This window comes from Callospermophilus lateralis, chromosome 7 (genome assembly GCF_048772815.1).
Source record: "Callospermophilus lateralis isolate mCalLat2 chromosome 7, mCalLat2.hap1, whole genome shotgun sequence".
NCBI lineage: Eukaryota > Metazoa > Chordata > Mammalia > Rodentia > Sciuridae > Callospermophilus > Callospermophilus lateralis.
This window is the reverse complement of record NC_135311.1, coordinates 110,522,574-110,532,728: the sequence shown is the minus strand read 5'-3', so window position 1 is coordinate 110,532,728 and position 10,155 is coordinate 110,522,574. Positions and strand designations below refer to the sequence as shown.

The 10,155-nt window shown below is 49.6% G+C and overlaps 2 protein-coding genes and 4 non-coding genes across 6 annotated transcripts; 5 read left to right on the top strand and 1 right to left on the bottom strand.

Annotated features, from left to right (window-relative positions):
• The first annotated feature begins 37 nt into the window (after positions 1–37).
• Positions 38–2,638, top strand: Rps8 (ribosomal protein S8). The gene is made up of 6 exons (XM_076862838.1): positions 38–111; positions 512–618; positions 1,083–1,182; positions 1,555–1,730; positions 1,923–2,052; positions 2,472–2,638. The coding sequence occupies exons 1-6, from the start codon at positions 108–110 to the stop codon at positions 2,579–2,581; spliced, it is 627 nt and encodes a 208-aa protein (XP_076718953.1). The 5' UTR covers positions 38–107; the 3' UTR covers positions 2,582–2,638.
• On the top strand, positions 344–423 carry LOC143405330 (small nucleolar RNA SNORD55/SNORD39). The gene has a single exon (XR_013092040.1). It is a non-coding gene; the product is annotated as a small nucleolar RNA SNORD55/SNORD39 (small nucleolar RNA).
• LOC143405337 (small nucleolar RNA SNORD46) lies at positions 897–1,001 on the top strand. The gene has a single exon (XR_013092048.1). It is a non-coding gene; the product is annotated as a small nucleolar RNA SNORD46 (small nucleolar RNA).
• Positions 1,783–1,853, top strand: LOC143405336 (small nucleolar RNA SNORD38). The gene has a single exon (XR_013092047.1). It is a non-coding gene; the product is annotated as a small nucleolar RNA SNORD38 (small nucleolar RNA).
• LOC143405335 (small nucleolar RNA SNORD38) lies at positions 2,289–2,357 on the top strand. The gene has a single exon (XR_013092046.1). It is a non-coding gene; the product is annotated as a small nucleolar RNA SNORD38 (small nucleolar RNA).
• Positions 2,639–6,250: 3,612 nt separating the features above from the next.
• Best4 (bestrophin 4) lies at positions 6,251–9,792 on the bottom strand. The gene is made up of 9 exons (XM_076862602.1): positions 9,641–9,792; positions 9,459–9,553; positions 8,686–8,919; positions 8,286–8,440; positions 7,813–7,890; positions 7,161–7,352; positions 6,960–7,040; positions 6,684–6,838; positions 6,251–6,524 (listed from the first exon to the last, which is right to left on the bottom strand). The coding sequence occupies exons 1-9, from the start codon at positions 9,790–9,792 to the stop codon at positions 6,251–6,253; spliced, it is 1,416 nt and encodes a 471-aa protein (XP_076718717.1).
• Positions 9,793–10,155: the final 363 nt, after the last annotated feature.

Here is a 10,155-nt window from a genome sequence, read left to right as displayed (position 1 = left end):
TAGACTCGCACAGACGTCGCCCGGAAGAGGCGTAAAGGAGGCGGGGCAGGGTCTCACAAACTGGACCGTGAAGCTTTGCGTTTCCTCTTTCCAGCCGGCGCCGAGCCATGGGTGAGTGTTTCTCTGCGTTGGGGCTGAGGATCGGGGTGACCTCAATCCAGCGCCATCCTGCCCCACGGCGAGTTTAGAACTGGAGGCGCCCCGATCTCCGGTCACAATCAGCCGTGAAGGGGGTGGCCTGTTGGTTTTAGAGTGCCGGGGGCTTGGTGCGGGTACTACGGAGGCTCCAGAGTGCAAGCGGCATCAAATGGCTGCCGCGGGAAAGAGCAATGGCTGGGCCGCTCGTGTATGATGACACTTTGGTAATGCTGCACATTGCCGACTGAGCAGTGGGGAAGCCAACCTTGGAGAGCTGAGCGTGCGGCCCGCCGGGCGCAGGAGGTCTGGAGCGTGCGAGTCACCGACATCGAGCCCCAGCCATTCAAGCTTCCGTCCCCGTTTCCACATACAGGCATCTCTCGGGATAACTGGCACAAGCGCCGCAAGACTGGGGGCAAGAGAAAGCCCTACCACAAGAAGCGGAAGTATGAGTTGGGACGCCCTGCTGCCAACACTAAGGTAGGTGCGTGCTTGGGCCTTATTGCCTGAAAGGTCGCTTCTCCCTACTGTGTTATGTTCGGGTCTGTGTGGTGGTGGGTTTTCTTGGGTTCTGATATTAGGGACTGCGCGGCCTCCCTACCTTTATATGTTGAATAAATGCTAAATTAATGCATGGTCTATGGACTTGGTCCCCTGAGTTTACTGTCTGATAGAGACAGTTGCCTGCGGCGACTTGATCAGTTCCGGGAAGGGTGGGCATTTCTTGTGTTGGGTCCCAGATTTTTTTCTTAGGAGGTAACTAGAATGATGAAAAAAGTATCCTTAGGCGTGGTTGTGGCCGTATTGGTCACCTGTGTGCCACTTGCCAGTGGAAGGACTTGTCATAGTTACACTGACAGTTACCTCCTTTGAGCTCAGGTTCCCCTCCCTTGCTTGTCTTGCTTTCCTTGATAACCTAGTTCTTGTCTCCTTGTATTCTGCAGATTGGACCACGTCGGATACACACTGTCAGAGTTCGAGGAGGCAACAAGAAGTATCGTGCTTTGAGGCTGGATGTGGGGAACTTCTCCTGGGGCTCTGAGTGTGAGTGGGGCCCTTCAGAAGTGGGTGGAAACGTAACACCTAAGCCTGGCTAAGCTTTTGTAAGTGTTTTTAGAAGAGAACTGCATACTCTGGAGCAAAGCACTTGGAAGTTCCTCTTTGCTGAAAGACCTTGAGGTAGCAAGAGAGTTTTTTCTATCTCGATTATTCTGCCTATATCCTGAGGGATTGCTGCTGATCTTTAGAGGGTGGTTGTCAAACATCTCTAGGAAAAGATGGGATGGTGGAAAAGGAGCTGATGACCATGGCTGAGTGAAGTAGAGTTCCCTCCTTCTGTGCCTACTTTGGAAGGGAAAGGAAGGCCAATTGGCCCCTGGTTTATATGACTTGATTCTGAATTTCTCTTGTGAGCAGGTTGTACTCGGAAAACAAGGATCATTGATGTTGTCTACAATGCATCCAATAATGAGCTAGTCCGCACCAAGACCCTGGTGAAGAACTGCATTGTGCTCATTGATAGCACACCATACCGACAGTGGTATGAGTCCCACTATGCATTGCCCCTGGGCCGCAAGAAGGGGGCCAAGCTGGTACGTGCTATTCCCTGTGTAGGTTAGGGGGAGGGTTGCCTGACTGGAGCCTTCTTGTGATGAAAACTCTGTCCAGTTCTGCTGCTGAAGGGAGAGAGATGAATGCCTTTAATGCTGAGGAGGGCAGGTATTGGGCTGAAGAAGGTTCTGATGACTTCCCTGAGCTAATCCATATGTGTCCTTTTTATTCAGACTCCTGAGGAGGAAGAAATATTAAACAAAAAGCGGTCTAAGAAAATTCAAAAGAAGTATGATGAAAGGAAGAAGAATGCTAAAATCAGCACTCTTCTGGAGGAGCAGTTCCAGCAGGGCAAGCTTCTTGGTGAGATGGCTGTTGTATTGGGGAAATGGGAGTCACAAAGATGCAGTGTGCCCTCTGTTGATTTGACTGCCAGGCATGTTTATCTGAAAGGTTCATCAGGGGAGCTTAATGATAATTGGACGTTAGTGTGAAGGTGAAATGTAAAATTGTGGGTAGGAAGGGTATATCCACATATCCTTGCAGCTTGGCTTCTAGTTTCAGGAGTATTTTGGGAAGCCCAGGCATTGAGGGGGCTGTCTCAGTGATGAAAACTTTGTCCAGTTCTGCTACTGACTTGAAGTGATGATAAAGTGTATCTGAGGAGACAGTGGGCTTCATGCCTGCCCCCAGGATTCCAGACAACTTACATCTTTTCAGAGGATATATGTAGGTGGGTGGGGCTTCTTGTCATTCACTAAGGGCCATATAATCTCTTACAGCTTGCATTGCATCAAGACCAGGACAGTGTGGCCGAGCAGATGGCTATGTTCTAGAAGGCAAGGAGTTGGAGTTCTATCTGAGGAAAATCAAAGCCCGGAAGGGCAAATAAGTCCTCCTCCCTTCTGTCTTAGCTCATGTAATAAAGGGGTTTATTGTTCTATGTTCATGTTGTCTGAAATTTGGCTTTTTTCCTATTGATAATGTGGAGCCCCTCATCTCACCTTCTATCCTGACCCAGATTCATCCCACTGTGGAGTTCCCATTGGCCTCATATCTCCCTGAAGGCCTAGCCTATTGAGCTGTGTAGATTGTACATTTCTATAGTAGGGCCATTGTTTCTTACTGGGTCTCAGTGGACATAGAGATATCATGTGTAGGCCCAATGGAAGCTGTATTGGGGAATTTTAAAGATACTGTACCCTTTCCTGTTTGGACCAGTGTTGTAAGGGTTTGATTAAGATCATGCTGAGGATCATACTCGGGCCCTTATGCATGCTGAGCACATAAGCTGAGCTTACTTACAGCCAGGTTTACAACTTGGGTAAATGGATGATCTAGAAACCTTAAAGTTGTATTCATAGAGTTTTCTGCGTTTCTGAGAGCAGATTATATAAGAATAGGTTAGTGGGCTGGGGTTATGGCTCAGTGGTAGAGCGCTTGCCTAACGTGAGGCACTGGGTTCAATTCTTAGCACCATATGTAAACAATAAAGTTCATTAACAACTAAAAAATTTTAAAAATATATATAATAGGTTAATACGTTTTTGTTATCTTTTGAACTATAATCCCTTACCCCCTTTGAAATTTTTAAGATTTTGATTCCATGTAATTTCTGCATTGCTGGAGATATATTATTTCTTACTCCTCAGCCTGCCATGTTAGCATTTTGCTCAGTATGGTGGAGCATTCCTGGAACTCCAGCTACTCAGAAAGCTAAGGCAGGATCATAAGTTGAAACCTTATTTTTTTTAGTTGTAGTTGGACATAATACCTTTATTCTGTTCATTTATGTGGCGCTGAGGATTGAATTCAGGGCCCTGCACATGCTAGGCTAGTGTTCTACCACTGAGCCACAATCCCAGCCCCTGAAACCATTTATTTTGAGAGGGTCTCACCAAGTTGCCCAACTGACTTCAAACACTGTGGTCCTCCTGCCTTTGCATCCCTTTGTGGAGATTATAGGTACCAGCTAGAATACTTATTTTGGTTTTGGGATCTAACCCAGAGGTGTTTAGCCCCTGGGCTATATTCCCCAACCCAGCTGCCCCTCCCTCCTTAAAATTAATTTATTTTTGGTACTGGGGAGTAAATTCAGGGGTGCTCAACCACTGAGCCACATCCCCAGCCCTTATATTTATTTACATGCCATGCTGAGAATCAAACCCAGTGCCTCACACATGGCTAGGCAAGCGCTCTACCACTGAGCCACAAACCCAGGCCCCCTTTTTATTTTTTGAGACAAGGTCTTGATAAGTTGGCTGAGGCTGGCCTTGAGCTTGTGATTCTCCTGCTCAGCCTTCCAAGTCACTGGAATTCCAAGCATGTGTTACCACACCTGGCTTAAGTACATATTTTTTTCCTTAAAATTCAGTTTTTGGACAAAATACCTATATTTTTTTTTTTTATGTGGTGCTGAGGATCGAACCCAGGGCCTCAAATGAGCTAAGGGAGCGCTCTACCACTGAGCCACAACCCCAGTCCCCTAAAGTACCTATTTTAATAGATAAAGAAGCGTAAAATCCAAGAAATGATTGGAAGGTGGACCAGGAGAAAAACCTCTTCTGGGTACAAAAACTGCTCTTAAGGACAAAACAAAAAGCTAATAACTCTTTTAAAACCTTACTGTTGGCTCTGGTGAAACAGGGGCCTGTTTTCCCACCTAATATTTCATCTTAATTCACTACCTTAATATTGACTAAAGTTTACCGAGTTATGTTTCAAGCATAGCAAAGCAACATTCAGCGTTTCCCGCTCCTTTTTCCTTTTGCAGGGTAGTGGAGATCTAACACAGGTCGTCCCACACATTAGGCAAACACTCTCCTGATCTGTATTCCCAGACTTGGCAAATTAGCAACCTGGGCAAATTAGCAGCCTGGGCAAATTAGCAAGACATTGTCTCAAAAAAGGGTTGGGGATATAACTCAGTGGCAGAGCTCTCCAGGGTTCCATCTCTAGAGCTCAAAAAAGAGAAATGCATTCAGTAATCATCTTCCCTTTTGTTTTGGTGGTGTTGGGGATTGAACCCCAGGACCTTGTGCATGCGAGGCAAGCACTCTACCAACTGAGCTATATTCCCAGCTTTCTGGTAGTAATTCTTCAGCCATAACATAACAGTTTTGTTGTTCACTGTATTCTTTTTTTTTTTTTAAGAGAATTTTTTCAATATTTATTCTCTAGTTTTCAGCAGACACATCTGTTTTTGTATGTGGTGCTGAGGATCGAACCCAGCGTCGCGCTCATGCCAGGCAAGCGCACTACCGCTTGAGCCACATCCCCAGCCCCTTCATGTAGTGGCTAGAGCTTAGAAGGAGCCCCGTTTTATAATTACAACCTCTATGGGCCTTTTCCACAAGGCCTTTATGTTCCCCTCAACTGAATGCTCCCAGCATTGCAGGCACACCATGGAGATGGTCTCATGATTCTACCCTTTAGAAGGGTTCTCTTCTGTTTGGTTGGGAATACCACAGGAAGCTTATGGTCTGGGGGTGGTTGGGCTGGGGATGTGGCTCAAGCGGTAGCAAGCTCGCCTGGCATGCGTGCAGCCCGGGTTCGATCCTCAGCACCACATACAAACAAAGATGTTGTGGCTGCCGAAAACTAAAAAATAAATATTAAAAAAACTCTCTCTCTTTAAAAAAAAAAAAGTCATATGATAAAAAAAAAAAAAAAGGTCTGGGGGTGGGTGGCATATGACTATTTCAAATCAGTTTAATCAGTCTTCAGGGCATATTCCCAAACCCTTTTTTTTTTTTTTTTGGAGGGGTCCTGGGTATTGAACTCAGGGGCCTTTATGTATGCAAGGCAAGCACTCTACCACCTGAGCTATATCCTCAGCCCTCCCAAACTCATTTCATGAGCAAAGTTCCCTGGCACACATACTGACCACCCCTTCCCAATGAGTTAGGTTGTCAGGGTGAGGAAGTTATAATCTTTCCAAACATTCTTTCATGCATGATTTACTGTCACCCCCCAGACCAGCAGCACAGCATCATCTAAAAACTTGTTAGAAATGCCCTCCTTATTTTTTGGGGGGTGGGGGTGGGAGGAGGCTACTAGGGGATTAAACTCAGTGGGGCTTTACCATTGAGCTACATTACCAGTAGTTTATTTTTGAGACTGTATTACTAAGATAAGTTATCACTGAGACTGGGTTTGAACTTGGGGTCCTCCTACCTCAGTATCCCCAGGTGCTGAGATTACCGACTTGTGCCACTGCATCCAGCTAAAAATGTCACTTTTTGAGCCCCATACCAAATCCAATGCATCTAAAGAGGTAGGTGCGGTGCCTAACACACAAGACAGTGATGGTGATGCTTGACTTAAAGACCACTGACTTAGGTCCATTGCCAGGCAAGGAGGAATCTAATCTTTGCACCTAGGCTCTAGTTCTCCACACCTGGCACTTCCCACCATCTTTTCTCAAAGATGGCCCCTGAATTCTGCTCAAGGACCACAGGAAAAATTGCTCTAAGTGGGGAGTGGGGGCGGGGCGCGGCTGGGGCCTCCACTAGGGAAGGTGGGAGTGGCTGGAGGTGGGGGCGGGACAGTCAGAAAGGTCTCAATGCCCCAGGGCCTCTTCCCCGGACTCCGTGGCCTCCTCTTCAATGCAGCCAGCGGCTTCTGGGTCTGCTCCCTCCTCGGTCCGGACACGCAGCAGATGCGGGGTCCTCGGGGCGCCACGCACCCTGCCAAAGTTCCGGAGACTTATGGCTGGGGAGGGTGCTCCTGCTCCCAGGAAGCGACTGAGCAGCGGCGTTTGTGCTGCGGGCGCTGGCCGGGCTGACCCCGGGGATGCCTCCACCTGCAGGCTCTGTTCAGGGTCATCGCTCATACTGTGGACATGAAGGTGAACCCGGTGAAACTTGAGGCCAGACTAGGCCAGGGGCAGAGTCGAGGGCCTGGATATATTAGTGCCCCAGAGGGTGACCACCGACCTGGCACCAGCCTGCTGGGTCAAGCAAGTCCAGCCTTGGCCAGCAGCTGCCACTCACCGAAGATTGAAGGTGGAACCCAGGAAAGAAGGTCTCAGCGTCTCTGCTGCTGTGGCCACAGTATAGGGTGGCTGTGGCTGCTCCTCATCCCAGTATGGGTCCTTCTCCATAGGGGGCAGGTTTTGGTACATGTCATCCACGGATAGCAGAGACACCTGGACCAGAAGAAGGGTGGCAGCAGGTCACAAGGACTTTCCTCTCCTCTCCACATCCAGGCTGAGAGCTGACTAGGAGAGGAAGCCAAAGAATTGACCCCTGGATCTACTCCCACCTCACCTGCAAGTTTCGGTCTATGAGCTGGTTGGTCTCAAAATCATCATCATCTTCACCAAAGGGGTTGATGATCTGTTCAGCCACCTGTAGGATGCAGAGATAGTGTTTTTTGGAGTTAGAGCCCTCACTCTACCCCCAACATTGGAGTAGACCCAGGGCCCTGGTCTGGTATGACAGACTGGTATGACCATCTATAGTGCCCACCTTGAGCCAACCAGCATAGAAGAAGAACTGCAGCAGTGTGGTGAGAGGCACATACATGTCCAGGTCTCCCAGTGCTGGTGCTGGCTTCTGGCCTGGCTCCAGAGGCTCTTTGGCAGCCCCTGCCTCTGGCTCCACAAACTGGCGACCAACCAGGGAGAGGGCAAAGAAGGAGTATACAGCTATGGTCACCACCTGGAGAAAGGAAAGCCAGGCCAAGTATGGTGCAGTGGCACACAGAGAAATGCCATCCCTGGGCTGTGGCTGTGGCTCAGTAGTAGAGCCCCTGCCTCGCAAAAGGTGCTTGGTTCGATCCTCAGCACCACATAAAAATAAATAAAGATATTGTGTCCATCTACAACTAAAAAAATATAAAAAAAAAAAAAAAGAAGAAGAAAAGAACTGCCATCCCTGCCCCTGAGAATCTGGGAGGAGTCTGATAAGTAAATAAACATGCAATGGGGTAGCAGCACCAGCAGGATAAGGTCATCTTGGTAGGTTGGAAGGAGGCTTTGAAGATGAGCTCTTGGCTATTCAGAGCTTCACTGAACAGAATTGGCCTAGGCAAGATCCATCTCTTAATTTTCTTCAGTATCTCACACCCAGCACAGAACATGCAATAGGCACTGGGACTGGGGAGGTGAAAGGCAGTTACTTGGGTGTAGACGAGGGGGATGCTGATCCAGTCATAGTGAAACAGCATGCTGCACTTGGCACGGTATTTGTTCAGCTCCTGGTGGAAAAGCAGGAAGAGGAGGTCAGCAGAGGAGAAGGAGGAAGACTAGGAAGAGAATAGGGGAACCCAGAACAAAGCAGGCCTGAATAGGCCTGAGGCTGGACCTACTCTCCAGTGTTATTAGGCTGGGGTGCCTAAGATGGAAAGCAATCTTTCAAAGTCCTGGAAACCACAGGCCCTGAAGCTAAAAGGTCTTAGAATGAATTCCACCTATGCTAACTAGCTGCGAGATTTGAGCTTTTCCACTTAGTACTGTTCCCTGATTTGTGAATGAGGCTAAATGAGCTATAGGTATGTGCTTCCAAAAGCATGTGGTACTTAGTTGGAGACATTTAAGTGTTAAGTACCAAAATTAGAGGAGGGCCAAGGGACCTGGACCTAGGCTAACTCACTTCCAGAAGGAGACAGAAAGCAATGTCATCATGGATTCGCCCATCCCTGCGGGCCTGGGCTGCCAGGTTGGTGAACCAGACACAAGGGATCCAATACTTGTTGAAGTCGGATTTCAGACTCTCAAACTTTTTCCTCTCTTCCTGGGACATGAAACCTGTGGAGATGAAGTGGGTGGGTGCAAGACATATTCTCGACCGCCAGGGGAGGCTACTGTTCCACTATGTGGCTGGCCTCCTTTGTGTACCCAGCGATTTCAACTCGGCCAAACCAGGATCCTGAAGCACATTCTGAAGATCAGATCTCGCCTTCTTGGGAAAGCCCTGACCTGAGAATCCCCGAGCCTGACACCTGCAACCAGCCCGTGCGCCAGGCCCACACAGAGGTCCACAGACCACGCACCTGCGTCCACCACATGCTCCATAGTGGGGAAGCGCTTGAGCACGCGCGTGCTCACTGAGCGCAGCACCAGAACCGATGCCAGGTTGGCATAACGGATGAGAGTGCGGCGGAGCAGCCGGCCGCGCTGGTCCACGCCATGCACACTGGCTGAAATGACGCACATCAGCTGGTCCGGCAGAGGAATGCTTGTGTACTGGGACCACCAGCGGTTCACCACCAGAGTCACGTAGAAACCTGGTGGGCCACCATGAGTAGTGGGGAAAAGAGGGAACATGGAGGGGCTGGGAGTCACAGAGCCCTCCCTCCCAAGCCAGAGGGCTCCCAGCAGGCTCTGAACCACAGCCTGGCTGGGGCAGGCAGGCTAGGACAGTGAGCCCTGCCTCTTCCTCTGGTCCCACCACCAGGCTGGGCCAGGCCAGGCCAGGCCAGGCCCGGAGAAAGAAGAAATGCAAACTTCCAAGGAATTGGGGAAGTGGGAGTTTAAGACCAGACTCCAAGACCTGCTTCCCATGAGGGTGGGGAAAGGGCTGTCACCTCTCTCCAGCTCCCTTCCGGTACCAAGAGGGGAGTTGTGAGGCCACAGGTGTCTTGTGCCTGTGTGGAGTGAGGGTGCAGCAGGTGATAGGCAGGGCCTTGCTCTGGAGAAACCCTGGACCCAGCCCTCAGCACCTAGCTTGTACCTGCTCAGGCTGACTCTAAGCTGTGCTACTCAGAGCTGTCAGCTCAACCCAAAGGTTAGGGAACACAACCAGGGAAAACTAATGGGGCCTCACCCAGTACAAAGGACAAAGGGATGAGATCTGCAGAGCGGTTGCAGTATCTGGCCACCTGTGCATATACATGCCTCTGCTCCTGGGTCAGCAGCAACCTGGGATGGTCAAGTGTAGGCCTGGGATGGAGGGAGGTGGACAGACAGCCTCCACCCCCATAGGCCAGCCCTGAGACCCATCCTCACCTGTAGGCCATGCTGAGCATAGCATAGAGAGCGATGAAGAGTAGGAACTCCTTGTAGAGGAGCTTGTAGATGCTTCCCCTCCAGCGAAGGAGCAGGCTGGAGAAGCCACCAAAGCGCGCCTCTGCCACTTTGAGGGTGTATGAAACCGTCATGGTGCTGGGGGCCTGAGGCAGGAGATCACAGAGCTGTCCCTCTCCTTAACTTGCATTTCCATCAATAAGCTTAGTACTGGAGAAAACTCCCCTCATCTCTGGTCATACACACCTAGGCCTTCAGCCTGTCAGTAGAACACCTAGGCCTCTAGCCAGAAAGCCACAGAGCAGACAAAGCACAAAGCACAACCAACCCATGCTCTACAGAACCTGTAGTATATAGGGGAAGCCAGAATGGGATAGAGCAAAGCAGGGCTGATCTCTGTGCCCCTTGTGCATGAGGCTTTCCTAAGCTCCTTTTTTTAGGTTCTGGAAATTGAACCCAGGGCTTGGAATGTGCTGGGCAAGTGCTCTACCTCTGAG